A 14,737-nucleotide genomic window follows, 5' to 3' on the forward strand; every position below is an offset into this window, starting at 1 on the left:
AGGTAATGTTCTCTCAACTGACCACATTTTCTGGCAGTTACAAAAAATCACTTTACTCTTTAACTCTTTCTGTCTCTCAGGTATTAATAACCCAACTTAAAAAGAACGCACACAAGAAAAAAAAAGAAGACAACATAAAGGCTTACCTGCTGTGAAAGGCATCTTATAAGGGTAGCTGTTCCGCCCTGTATGCACACCACTGATTCTGCTTTCTGGGACGTGCATAACCCCACAAAGGCTGTAACTATTAATTGCTGTTCCTTCTCCACAACAATATGGAGAGTTGCACCAGTGAAATGGCTGAAAGGAGGGATCTGGCGGCAAGGAACCTGGAGATACCAAAAGGCTCTCACCACTTGTTGCCTGCGACAATTCATCCTTCGGGTAAACAGAGCAATGAGTGTAACTACTGTATCCACTTTGGCCATAATAAACATAAAATCCATTTAATGGAGTCAAGCCTGATGATTCATAGACACAGCCACAGTCCGCATGATTTCCTGGCACAGGCAAAGGATGGAACTGAGGTACTGGGAAGGAAGGCTGGTGGAATTCCTGCTTAGGGGTCGGAGATTTCTCTCCAGGTCTTCCATATTCAGGCTTCATGGAAGCTTGCCCACCCATAAGCAAAGGCAGCCTGTGATAGAAACCCTCTGTGCCCTCACAAGAGTTAGATAATGGTTCGTAACCAACAGATTCTGCTTTCCCATAGATTCTAGGAGAATCTTGATGGGCTACTTTTCTACATGCACCCTCGGTGACTCCTTGCCAGCCATGCTGACCCTCTACCTTTATAGTGGACGTTTCCTTTTTGGATTTAACACAATTTTTCCTGTTGGCTTTGGCCCACTTGAGCTTTGATTTGGAACAGTGGTTTTCAGACTTGCCCTCTCCAGTCGATTTACTCCTCGGCTTCAGGGGGTGGTCTTTTTCATGGGTGAGTTTCAGAAACGCCACTGCATTGAGACTGGCCAATCTCTTTGGAGCGGGATGATAGGAAATCTCACTATCCTCCCGCCTCTTCCCATCAAAGACATCATCCAATAACTGGTCATAAGGATCACACTTCCGATTTGATCCGTTTTGATTCTTTACCTTCACTGTTTTAGAGCTTTGCTTTTCCAGCAAGGGCCAAGCGCCCTGAGTTTTGCAACATACGGTCTTAGTGCAACAAACTCCACTGACTTTGGTGGAATCTTTCTGAAAACGCCTGCCAGACAATAGGCCATCATCCCGTTCAAAAAGCAGGTTATTCACTGCTTCTGCATTCAGGGAGGCTAGCCTTCGTTTCCTGGGCACTGAGAGGCAGGCATCATGTCCCTCCTGCTCAGTCACTGGACAAGATACTGTGCATTTCCCTAATGAAGAGTCATTCGTTCCTGCTTCCCCCACTTGAACTTGATCTGAGAAACAGGCAGGTCTGAAGTTATCCATACAACTGGAGAGACCTCTTTTCACGTCGCTCTGAGTCTCCTCTGGAAGCGATCCTGCTACATCCTCCAGTCTCGTGAGGAGCACTGAGCATGTCTTTTTATCCACGGATGAAGTGAGACGTTTCCTCAATGGATACGTCTTTCGGAGTCCTTGTGAATTCCTGCTTTTATTCACGCCTGCAAATTTACTCTGGCAGCTTTGCCCCTCAGTGCTATTTCCTTGCTCGCTGTCCTCCACCTCAGTCCTATCCATTCTTTCACCGTCAATCGGTGACAAAGCTTGGCCTGCAGAACCAGCTGAGTGTTTCAGAAGTAAGAGTGGTTTCTTCCGGGCATGCGTCATAGGATCAATGTCCACCCCTGAGAACAAAGAGGAAAATGTCTTAACATCGCTAGCAGAGAAAGGCTTTCTTGCACAATACACCAAATGATGGTCACTCAAAAGCTTGTGCCTAGTACAAAATATGGGAGTGGAAGGGGAGGGAATAGTTAGTTTTTTAACCAGTTAAGATGCCTGATAGTTTGAGATGTGGCTTTATTTCAAACCACAGAACATGATAATTACCAGGGAAGGCTAAAGGCCAAGGTCTCAGCCTCCCACCATTTACTCAAACACTGCATCAATGCAAGCTACATACCGTGTATACTCGCGTATAAGTCGAGTTTTTCAGCCCCCTTTTTTAGGCTGAAAAAGCCTCCCTCGACTTAAATGAGGGTCATACTCTGGGAAATACGGTAATTCTATTCCATTGTTTTTTATGGCTTAAGTTCTGTTTGTGTAACCCAGGGTCCATTAGGGGGAGCTAAAGATCTCAGATTTTCCATATAAGGAAGAAGGCTCCATTTCTTCTAAGGAAGAATAGGCTTCATAACTGCTAACAGGCCTTAACTTCACAGAGTTCAGTTGTTATGAACTATTTCAGGTATGAGAATGTTTGTATTAACGGTTGAGAAGGGGATATTGTGTTTATATTGATTGACTATTAGTTTGTATTTTGGTTTTGGACACAGCTAGAGAGAACCACAGGACTGAGACCCTGCTGGTCTGTTTTGCATAGCAGGCCAGAACTATTATTGTTTCTGTATTGGTTTGCCATATTTCATTGTTATACTGCACACTTCTGTTTATGAAACAGAAAACAGATTTATAGTTTCTTTTGTTGTAAGTCTGGTGAATGTTAAGGGTCACAAGGTGGGATCACACTGTCAAAGACTTGAACTCCTTTAACATGTCCGATAATATCCCTCTTAAAATCTGAGTTGGGTTACATTTGGTCATACAGATGAGGAGGAGGAATCCAGTTTTGAAGGATTTTAACTCTTGGGTTATAGCTTGGTTGCTGATTGGGCTAAGGTTTTTGTACTTTTAAAGTTACTGTTGATACCTCTTTTCCACTTACAGAGCTAGTTTACTGTTTTTCTTTGAAATAAATATTCAAAACCATTTAACCTACTGATGCCTCAATTAATGTAATTTTATTGGTATTTATTTTTGAAATTTTCCAGAAGCTGCTGCATTTCCCACCCTTGACTTATACACGAGTCAATAAGTTTTCCCAGTTTTTTTGTGGTAGAATTAGGTGCCTCGACTTATACGTGGGTCAACTTATATGCGAGTATATACGGTAATCAATATGTAAGATGTGATTTTATTAAAAAAAATGTGTTCAGAGCAGGTTCTATAGCAGTGGTGGTGAACCTTTGGCACTCCAGATGTTATGGACTACAATTCCCATCAGCCCCTGCATGCTGGCAGGGGCTGATGGGAATTGTAGTCCATAACATCTGGAGTGCCAAAGGTTCGCCACCACTGTTCTATAGAGAATTATTTACTTTAATTTGCTAGATCTTCCCTGCAGAACTGGAAACATAAGAACATAAGAACAAGCCAGCTGGATCAGACCAAAGTCCATCCAGTCCAGCTCTCTGCTACTCGCAGTGGCCCACCAGGTGCCTTTGGGAGCTCACATGTAGGATGTGAACGCAATGGCCTTCTGCGGCTGTTGCTCCCGATCACCTGGTCTGTTAAGGCATTTGCAATCTCAGATCAAAGAGGATCAAGATTGGTAGCCATAGATCGACTTCTCCTCCATAAATCTGTCCAAGCCCCTTTTAAAGCTATCCAGGTTAGTGGCCATCACCACCTCCTGTGGCAGCATATTCCAAACACCAATCACACGTTGCGTGAAGAAGTGTTTCCTTTTATTAGTCCTAATTCTTCCCCCCAGCATTTTCAATGAATGCCCTATTGTGTGCATGTGAGTGAGTGAGTGAGTGAGTGAGTGAGTGAGTGAGTGAGTGAGTGAGTGAGTGAGTGAGTGAGTGAGTGAGTGAGTGAGTGAATGTGGGGGGGATCGAGAGAAATTTTCTAATTTACTTTTGATATACAGTGTTACAAATTATACGTAGTCTCGTTTTACCCTTCTGAGTCATTATTAACATATAATCAAATGTCTCATCAGTAGAAGCAGCTTTATCATCGCAATGTACTTTAAAATTTTAATTTGGTATTTGGGAATTGGTATCCTGGAGCTGTCATTCTACTTCATGTTTAATAAATGCTGTTAAACACCTCTAAAATGTGTATCCATTATATATTTGAGCTTCAATTTATGTAAAAAGCAATAAGAGGGAATGGAGAAATGGTGCCATGAGTTGGGAAAATGCTAGGAAAATGGCAGGCCCTAGCAAAAGCCCTGAATATAGCATGGCCACACTCACCAGTGAGGCAAAGTATAAGGAATTTTAGTTTATGTATACTATAACCCTAATTATTTATTTGATTTTTAAAATTTCTAGCATATGTACTCATAAATAAAACACAAATTCCAAATGAGAAGTGCAAAACAAAATGGCAAATTGAGAAAAATAAGGGGAAAAATAAAATGTTTACAATGTTTATCTGTTAGTCAATAGTTTACCTTAACCAGCTTACAATCTAAGAATGATGACTGCATAGAGTAGAGGAAAGGAATATACAGATGGGGTCCCAAGCATAGACAGAGACCACACAGGAGCAATAAAGGCAAGCTTGTGCCTATGTAGTTGGGTAGCTCACCTGTCATCCAGGCAATGAGGCCTGCAAGCTTTACATAGATTTGCTGTGTCCTCCATCCTTTTAGCCCACATGTTACTTACACAGCTGTATGTGAGCACACAGGATAGTAAAACACTGCACAGGCTAGTTAGTGATCAGCAGACATATTGCAAGGCAGAATGAAGGAATCATTTTTACTAAGAGCCACACACAAGAACACATTATTAGACATTTATCTGGCATCTCTGCAGCTGCAAACACCAGATTTGGAACAATCTGCACATTTTCGTATGTCAATCCTCCCACCTGAAGAGCTCTGCAACTGATCAGAGCGTTACCCAGAATGATGAAGTTGCATGGAAATTTATAATTTTACAAAGGACCAACAGTAAGACTCTAAACCACAGTTACTGCAGAAATGCAGACTTGCTGTGGCAGCAACGTGCAATTCCTACAGGAAGTTTCCACTTGAATGAAGTATTTCATGGCAACCTCTTTGGATGAGGCCCAGTTCCCATACAAAAGAACTGAATAACTAGAGTGTCATGTCAAATAGGATGGGGCACACAGGTATGGGGGCGATGCTGCTTTCCCCTTTAAAATGCTAAAAATCAGCTAACAGGAAAGGATTAGTTTTCTGGTCCAACATTTTGAAGAAAAAGCACCTATTATGCACACCTCCATTTTTCATGTCTGACACCGTACACATGCACTTTGAATTTGGGTATCAGGACTGAAGTAAAAAGCAGCCAATATATCAGAACAGGGCATCGAGATATATGGTCAATACAATCACATCAATTGCTTTTGCGATGTTTATTCTCTTCCACACACACATAAAGTCAAGAACTCCTGCCGAAAGCTGCCACATGTTTCTGTGGAATCACAGTGTGCAAACAGTGTTGTGGTAGGGGGCAATACTTATTTCCCTTCCAGCCATTTCTTGTTTTGCAGAAGAAAAAAGTACTCAAATTCTCTGAAGACTGATTTCACTCAGAGACGGGTTTTGTTTCGTTTTCAAACAGCAGAAAAAGTTCACTGCCGCAGCTGCTGTGTCACCCTCAGACATTTGCTGAAACATCAACCGATTCAACTGAAGGGTGAGAGAAGGGAGCCCTCTGCTCCTTCAAGCTGGTATAGCAGGGTCCATGAAGTTCAAACTTCTAACTACGCCTTTTCATGATCAGATAATCTCAAACAACCACTGGCCATTGATTGTCAGTTTCTATTATCCTAACGCTTTTTGTCCCTAAGAAATTTACAAGCCTGTAGCTGAAATGTCCCCCTTCCCTCTCCCTGAACGAAGAACATAAGAACAAGCCAGCTGGATCAGACCAAAGTCCATCTAGTCCAGCTCTCTGCTACTCGCAGTGGCCCACCAGGTGCCTTTGGGAGCTTAACTGTGGCTAAAAGAATCAATACCTTATTGAGACTGCCCCATGGATGTCCACAGCAAGATAAATCATCTGTGCCTTCCCCTTGTGGAACTGTCTGATATAACTTCAAGGGTAAGGCCAGTGCAAGAGGGATTCTTGTGTTTAGACTTGGAAGGATTCAACCGCTGCCAAGCCTCTTTTTCACCAGAGACTACACGTAAAAACGACACCCACTGGCCCAAGAGCAAAGACCTTTAATACTGTACAATGTGTAAAATGATGCAACTGGAAAAAAAAAAACCATCCTAGATTTACATCTACACCGATAGGGTCTGGCCTGGCAGTAATTGACCAGAAGAGACTGTGGTCATGAGGGACAACTCAATGAAAATGTTGGAAAATGAAATTGTGCAACAGCGATGAAAAAGCTACACATTTCTAGATGAAGAACTGAAAACAGAATGGGCAGTATGATGATGTGCAGTTCCACTTTGAATACTGTGTACAGTTCTGGTTGCCTCAAAATTATTCCTCAAAAGGAATAATTACAGAGCTAGACAAGGGCAAGCAAAATGACTAAGGGGCTGAGGCTCCTTTCCTCAGAGGAAAGGCTACTGAGTTTCAGGCTTTTTGGTGAGAAAAAAAGACAACTTAAGAAGGACCTGATCCATTATAGGTATGGAGAACCTCCCCCACATTACACTAGACCTTGGGTAGCTAAATGGGCAGTAGATTCGGTACTACTTCACACATGTAATTAATTTACGGACTTAGATGCAGCAATTATCACCAATGTATATGATTTTTCTTTCATGAAATATAGTCAATAATCAGACACACTAGCCACAATGGCTAAAGGGAACATCTACATTCGGAAGGTGTCTGCCTTTGAATACCACAGCAAGAAAAGAAACAACAGCAAGAAAAGAAACAAGCTACAAGGGTCAGTGCTATCAGTCACAGACCAGGAAAGGGATTCGGGCGTCTTAGTTGATAGTTCCATTGGAATGTCAACTCAATGCATGGCAGCTGTGAAAAAGGCAAACTCGATGCTGGGGATCATTAGGAAAGGAATTGATAAAAAAAACTGCAAAGATTGTCATGCCCTTATATAAAGCAGTGGTGCGACCGCATTTGAAGTACTGTGTCCAGTTCTGGTCGCCGCATCTCAAAAAGGATATCGAGGAGATAGAAAAAGTGCAGAGAACGGCAACAAGGATGATTGAGGGACTGGAGCACCTTCCCTATGAGGAGAGGCTGCAGCGTTTGGGACTCTTTAGTTTGGAGAGGAGACGTCTGAGGGGGGATATGATTGAAGTCTATAAAATTATGCATGGGGTAGAAAATGTTGACAGAGAGAAATTTTTCTCTCTTTCTCACAATACTAGAACCAGGGGGCATTCATTGAAAATGCTGGGGGGAAGAATTAGGACTAATAAAAGGAAACACTTCGTCATCCAACGTGTGATTGGTGTTTGGAATATGCTGCCACAGAAGGTGGTGATGGCCACTAACCTGGATAGCTTTCAAAGGGGCTTGGACAGATTTATGGAGGAGAAGTCGATCTATGGCTACCAATCTTGATCCTCTTTGATCTGAGATTGCAAATGCCTTAACAGTCCAGGTGCTTGGGAGCAACAGCCGCAGAAGGCCATTGCGTTCACATCCTGCATGTGAGCTCCCAAAGGCACCTAGTGGGCCTCTGCGAGTAGCAGAGAGCTGGACTAGATGGACTCTGGTCTGATCCAGCTGGCTTGTTCTTATGTTCTTATGTTCTAACATGAGGAGGTTCTGGCCACCATAACCTGTTCATAGAACTTTGACAGGTTGGTAACTGCATGAAACACCATGTTGGTCTGGTCCAGAAGGGCTCCTCTCATGTCTGACTGCTGAGTGAAGTATATTTGGGTTATTTTGACACTATTTTTAAATGGCCAACAATTCCAGTATCTGGATCTCAGCACAAGCCAAAAATGTTCTCATTCCCTCGTTGCTACAACTGTAAGCAACTGACAGAAATCAAAATATATTTCTTTAAAACTGACATCACTATAATCCATTAAGGGACAACACAATTCTGTGTCCATTTCACTGAAGATATGGGGGGAAACATTTCATAAAGTATCTAAGGTGTCAATTCAAGCTTGGATCAGAGAGAATGGTTTGGAAATGCTTTATTGCTGTCATTTAATTCTTGCAAAATTAGGCAAAGTCTTAGTGGGTTCTGACATTTGCTGGCAGTGTGGAAAAAGTAAAAAGACCATTCTTCCATGTATGGCTGGCTTCTCCAGAAGTTAAAAATAGTGGAATAGTATGCACAGAAAAGTAGTATGAATAGCAAAGTAGATAAAAATCAGTGGGGGGGTTTAAAATTAAAAACTGCTCAATGAATGTTTATTTACTGAATGACTGCCCAACGAGTATCTGCCTCAAAGAGTTCGATTATCTTAGCTGGTTACTGCGGCTAGAATGACAATGGCACATGAAATTTATTTTATCCCTCTTTACACATACTGGAATGACCACTTGAGTTACTGTACCATATTCTTATTATAGTAATAAAAAAAGGTGGATTCCCACCCCCCCTCTCTTCTCCCCCCGATTTACAGTCTAAGATGCCTCTCCCCTACAGCCTTTCTGTTTTAGGGCAGGTCCATTTCCCTAGCATGGGAACCTGGGAACCAATTGGCCATGCTGGTAGGGGCTGATGGGAATTGTAGTTCCTGAACATCTGGAGAGCCGCAGGTTCCCTACCCCTGCCCTAGCAGGTCATGTCACACATTTTGTTCACCAGTAATGTCAATATCTGTAGAACTGTTACTAAAGGAAAACATTCAAATCTCAAAAAATTATACTTTAAAAAAAAGCAATTTTTACTTTGAAAGCTATGAATTGTCATCCTTTCTTTTGGTACATTTTGAATAGGCTTTGAGCTCTGTAACACTACAACTTTACAACAACGCATCCCCCTTCTCAGCACATCAACTAGAACACTGACATATTACACCACTTTACAGTATTTAAGTAGCAATTTTGTGAAAACACTGGAACAATTTTTATCAATTCAATACAGTCAGTTCCACAGAACTTACACAAAGCTAACCTGCCTCTGGGTATATAATAACTGTGGGAGGGAACAACGTCACAGTCTGTACAATGTTGCATGACAGTTTTTTCAAAGTTTCCAATTACACCCCAACCAGCAATATTTTATAATCTTTTACATCTTTGGAGACGGAAGTAAACAAGTGAAATAAGTACAATTTAGAGCCTGCTCTGGATGGGCCATTTGTCTGATCCAATAAGATATTACTGAGTTGAATACTGTTGGGGTAGTCATAAACATCTAACAGTTACCTTACATGAACCATGATAGTGCTGCAAAGTAATATGTCAGAATGCCAAAAAAGGGCAGAGTATAGCAGAAAAGCATCTAACCCCATGAACATGCTTACACTACAAAGTACTGTTCATGTCTTGACCTGACCTAGCCACAGTGATCCATGCAACGGTCACCTTCAGACTTGACTATTGTAAGTCTCTCTCCACAGGGCTACCCTTGAGACTGCTCCAGAAACTTCAGCTAATCCAGAATGCAACTGTGCAGGTCCTCATGGGGATATTGTGGAGGGCATATATCCAATCAGTGATCCATCAACTGCATTGGCCCCAGGTGGAATACTGGTCACGTGTAAGATTTTGATATTAACTTTCAAAGCCCTAAATGGTCTGGGACTTTTGTATCTATGGGCCTATGGTTGAAGGAGTGACGGTGTCCATCTTTGCTGGACTCCCTCTAACTGGCAGCAGGCTGTAAAAGAGAATATTCTAATGAAGTTCCTCTGCCTATGGTTAAGGCTGGCAGGCACACAAAGTGCAAACATTGCAACAAAGAAATGCAAGACCCAAATTAAACTGTGTCAGAGTATCAAAGTGCCTCTGTAGGCATATTGTATGTGTTGCTAGATCAGTCTGATCTAACTGACAGTTCACTGACAGCTACTTGATGCAGTGAGCTGGTTCAAACAGGTTCTGGCCAGCGGCTACTAATTTGTGTGTGACCTTTAAGCTGATTGGTCAGCTTCTGTATAATATGTGTGAACAGCTGCAACTGTTCTTTCTCTTCTGAGCATGCTGTGTTGGCGAAGCATGCTGTCAGTCTGTTCCATGACCTTGTATATATCTTCTTGTGATTAGCTGCACTGTATATAAACTACACTTCACTGAAGAGTAACTGCTTCTTGTGGTGTTTCTCCTGGTGTTGCAGCTAAGTCCTAAGGCTGCTTCTCCTACTCTCGGTAACCAGCACTCGGCTGTGCAATTGGTCTACTCACTAACAGGTTATGGGCCCAGACCCCTGCGTTACTCAAGAGTAAGGGTGCCTTGGTGTTTGGAGTTTGTCAGTCATGGCCTTCACATCTGCCAGTCTGCTGTTCGAGAGGCTGAATGAGGATAACTATGCTAGCTGGAGCTGTAAGATGCAGAGTTTCCTCATCAGGAATGGTCTCTGGGACATCGTTGAGACTCCAACGATAGCCGGAGTAGCTGCCGAGGAGAAGGCTGATAAAAGGGCCTGTGCTCATTCATCCTTAGACCTCAAGAGCTCAACAAGCAATTTACAGTGAAAGATCTGGGTTATCTTGGAATTGAAATTGAGCAAACACCTGCTGGTGGTATGTTACTTAAACAGACCAAGAAGATTACTGAGCTCATCAAAGCCAGTGGTTTGAAAGATGCTGAGAGTGTTCTTACACCCATGGCTACCAACTTTGAAAAGTCTTCTTGTACTATTTTATTCAACAGACTTGATGTGTACAAATCTCTACTTGGTAGTTTGGTGTTTATCAGCAATACTACTCGACCAGATATTGCTTATGCAGTTGGTATTCTTAGCAGAAGCATTGCCAAACCTACTCTGAGAGAATGGCAAGCTTTAAAGCATGTCTTGAGGTATTTGAAGGGTTCATTACATAAAGGCTTGTTAATCCAACCTGATGCCAGCACTGTTCTGTCAGCAGCTGCAGACAGTTCCTTCGCCGAAGGGGCAGACAGCAAATCCTTCTCTGGTATCATTGTTCAATATGCTTCTATCCTCATCACCTGGAAGTCTAGGAAGCAGAGTACTATCTCTCTACCTCCGAAGCTGAATTCACAGCTCTGTCTGAGACCTGCTCTGAGTTGTTGTGGATGGAACAGTTTTTAACTGAGCTGGGTGCAATCTATGTCAAACCCATTAAGGTTTTTGAGGATTCACAAACCTGCATCCACTTAGGTCAGATGGAGAACTTGAAAAGCCAGCGCGTGCAAGCCGTTGACAATGTGCTGGAGTATGTGTCATCTGAACACAACCTTGCTGATATACTTACTAAGCCTGTACCACTTCATAAGTTTGATTTTGTATTGCCTAAACTTGGAATTGTAACTGTCACTTGATTTATGTATTTGTGAACTGTCATTGTATGTGAACTGTTCACTATTTTTTATTTAACTGTATTACCCACAATATGGAAGGGGTGTCAGAGTATCAAAGTGCCTCTGTAGGCATACTGTGTGTCTTGCTAGACCATTTTGATCTAACTGACAGTTCACTGACAACTACTTGATGCGGTGAGCTGGTTCAAGCCGGTTCTGGCCAGCTGCTACTAATTTGTGTGTGACCTTTGAACTGATTGGTGTTTCTCCTGGTGTTGCAGCTAAGTCCTAAGGCTGCTTCTCCTACTCTCGGTAACCAGCACTCTGCTGTGCAGTTGGTCTACTCGCTAACAAACTGGAGATAGTTCATCTTCAATAATTTCATAATTATCTGTGTGTTTTTATTAGTCAGTACTTTTTAATATACTGGCTCAGGGGCAAACTGCCCCATGTCCCCGGGCGCACGCCTTTTGGTCACATGGGGAGGCGTCTCCCGCCACACCCCGCTCCCGGCCTCCCTGCAGTCCAGCTTCTGTCCTCCCCAGGCCCTGAGGAGAGCAAGAGCTAGCCTCTAGGGACGTGCAGGGGAGCAGGGCTCCGTGATGAGCAGTGGTGGCAGCGATCTGCCCTCCCTAGGGCCTGGGGAAAGCAGGAGCCAGCCTGCTGGGGGGGCTTCACAACAGACGGGGGCAGCATGGAGTGGGGGGTTGGAGGAGGTGTTGTTCCCGGGCGCCATTTCCCCCCCGATATGCCTCTGTTCTGGCTGTTTCAGGTTTTCTGGACTGTGTGGCTGTGGTCTTGCTGCGCAGTCTGGAAAACGCAAAACAGCCAGTTGATTCCACCTGTGAAAGCCTTTTTTAAATATATAACTGTAAAACGAATCTGAAAGTTATCTAAAAATGAATTGTTCTGGTTATAGATATTCAGATTATATCAGCAAGAATGGGTCTTTATGTAGAAAACCATGATTTAAATCCATTTAATTTAAATCAGATCAACCCTGCTGAGTACTATTTTGCACAGCTATGCATTTGTGGGCAAATTCAGCATGGGGGATAACTCCTCCCAGCACCTGTCAAAATCCACCCTGCACTGAACAAGCCCAACCCACACCTATGTACAAATGCTGCACTCACATGTCTCATGTGTCCAAGTTACATCAAGTCCCCCAGAAGAGAATAACTCTCCCCATCATGCTTCTTTTCTGACGCAGACACAACACTTTCTAAATATCAGTGAAATACAACCTCCAAGTCTTATCAGTGGTTTCAGGCCCTTCACTCAATTTTTCCCATCAATCCTTTAAAATCCATTGACTGAAAATGGAAACACTGCCCCACTATCCAAATATCCCCAAAAGGCCAGCCCCACACAATCCCATGAATTAGCCAAAGTACAGCTATAAATTAGGGAAATTTAGAGATGGGCACTTACTTCACTCAGATGTACAGAGCTGCTTAACTCTAGAAAAATGTGCCAACAAGAACTGAAGATCTTTAGAGCTATCACACAAATTACACTGTTTCTGTTTCAGACAAAAAAAAATGCAAGTATAGGTGGAGTAAGCAGTTTTTAAATTTCTCACTGAAAATTTGGGATAGTAAAATCATAGGTACCAGTAACTCTCAGTTGGGTGCTTACCCCATCCTAGTAATTAAATTGCTGTTAAGCAATCATACTCATGGTAAATTACAGGACATGCTACTCTGTTATCAAACCTAGTTCTTGCCTTTGCCTGAATGTCTGATTTCAAAACAATGAAGCAAGCCTATTAGAATGTAGGTAGCACTTGCAAGCTCACCACTTATGCAAGTCTGCTGCTGGTAGGCTGACAGAATTCCTTGAAGCTCACTTTTAATTGCATGTATTTAACTCCTTTGGAGTACTGCGTGGCTTGCTAGGCTTAATTTTTAGCCAGGGAACTGGCACTATGTATTGCTTTGCCAGAGCCCATACACAAGGATGGTGGTGTTGATATTATAAAATCAATAAAACATATTTGTTGATATTATAAAATCATCCAGTTTGTACTGTAGTTGGGAGAAAACTGATTCCCTCAAAAAAAAACCCCTTTAACAATAACCTCTAGGAAACTGTCTGCCTTAAACAATAAGTGAGGTAAATACATAACTACACAAACTAAATTAAGCAAATATTTAAAATAAAAAATCTACCACATGAAATATAAAACTAGTCCAGCATGCATATGCCCAAAACTTATGCAAATTCTGGGAAATACAAGGTCAAACAAAATTTCAGCCCATGATGCAAATCTGCCTATCAAAAGTACAGCAAGATTTTCCACTGGAAATTTGAACACCAACAGTACCCAGAATTCTCACTAACCCTATTATCAATAATGAAGCAAGAGTGAAATGCTGGAAATGCTCTGAATCCACCCCCCCCCCCCCAAAGTCAAGTCAGCACCTACAAATAAATTGTCCCCTTTGGTATATGGTAGTCTCACAGAGATGAAATGAAGCCTTCCAAGATTTTACCAATGCTCAATGAAATCTTTATTCCTCTCAAACCAAATTAAAGGTGAGATGAGGAAAATCTTGATGTGTTTCAAGCAATATGACAAAATTCTACTTGCAAGTTCAATTTACTGGGGGGGGGGGTTTGGAGGGGAAGGGCAATCAAACCTACCTTTGAATCATTGCTACAATTTGTTCTATTCCCCTTAAAGTATAATCCTATGCAGAGAGCTACTCCAGCCTAAGCCCATTACGTTTCACTTCTCATTACTACATTCAAACATCTTGATTAAAGGCAAAATACTCCTGCAGCAGGTGCAGTTTGAAGATGCACAGCACTTTTTTATCCTTCCTTGTGCCAAAAGTCAAATAAATTGAAGTGTTACACATACAGTTCTGCTTCTCCTTCAGTGCCTGTTTAAGTCATGCTCTGTGCTGAATTTCAGAAGTAAATACTAACAAAAACAGTGCAATTATTCTTTGTGCTGAAAAAAAAATAAACACTTAGTATATAAGTGACAAACAGGGCTTCTATGTTGTAAATACAACATCTAGTCATTTCAGGCTGATATTCAAAGGAACCAAACATGGTGAGGCGTGATGGAAGAGCTGGGAAAAATAAATTCACTGCGTGTATTTATATGCTACCTTTCTGACAGAGGTGTTCTGAATTGCCTCAAGAAGGGAGACATAACAGCTGGTTCAATGTTGTTCACACTTGAGGAGAACAACTTCAGAGTAATATTTTAGGATAAATGCCGTACGTCTACTAAGTAAACTTCAACATCTGCCATGTTCATAAGAATATGTAAATTCTATTCAACAGCATAGAAAATAAGCAGGTTTCTAGAGTGTTGCTCAGCAAGTTGCTCATTTTTGTGATAAAACTGTTTCAGTCAAAGAGGTTTTTAAAAAGTGGAAAGAAAGAGGAACAAAAAAGTGGCAACAAACAAAACTTTGATCAGAAATGGATCTGCAGATGACTCATGATTAGGGATGAAC

The 14,737-nt window shown here is 42.0% G+C and overlaps 1 protein-coding gene across 1 annotated transcript in view; it reads right to left on the bottom strand.

The window, feature by feature from the left end:
• BAHD1 (bromo adjacent homology domain containing 1) overlaps positions 1-14,737 on the bottom strand; it is a 112,397-nt gene that overhangs the window by 38,467 nt on the left and 59,193 nt on the right. Inside the window, exon 2 of the mRNA XM_048485425.1 lies at positions 147-1,793. Coding sequence (XP_048341382.1) covers positions 147-1,776 — 1,630 coding nt within the window. The 5' untranslated portion in view covers positions 1,777-1,793. The remainder of the gene's footprint in view (positions 1-146; positions 1,794-14,737) is intronic.

Source organism: Sphaerodactylus townsendi, linkage group LG02 (assembly GCF_021028975.2).
Source record: "Sphaerodactylus townsendi isolate TG3544 linkage group LG02, MPM_Stown_v2.3, whole genome shotgun sequence".
Lineage (NCBI taxonomy): Eukaryota > Metazoa > Chordata > Lepidosauria > Squamata > Sphaerodactylidae > Sphaerodactylus > Sphaerodactylus townsendi.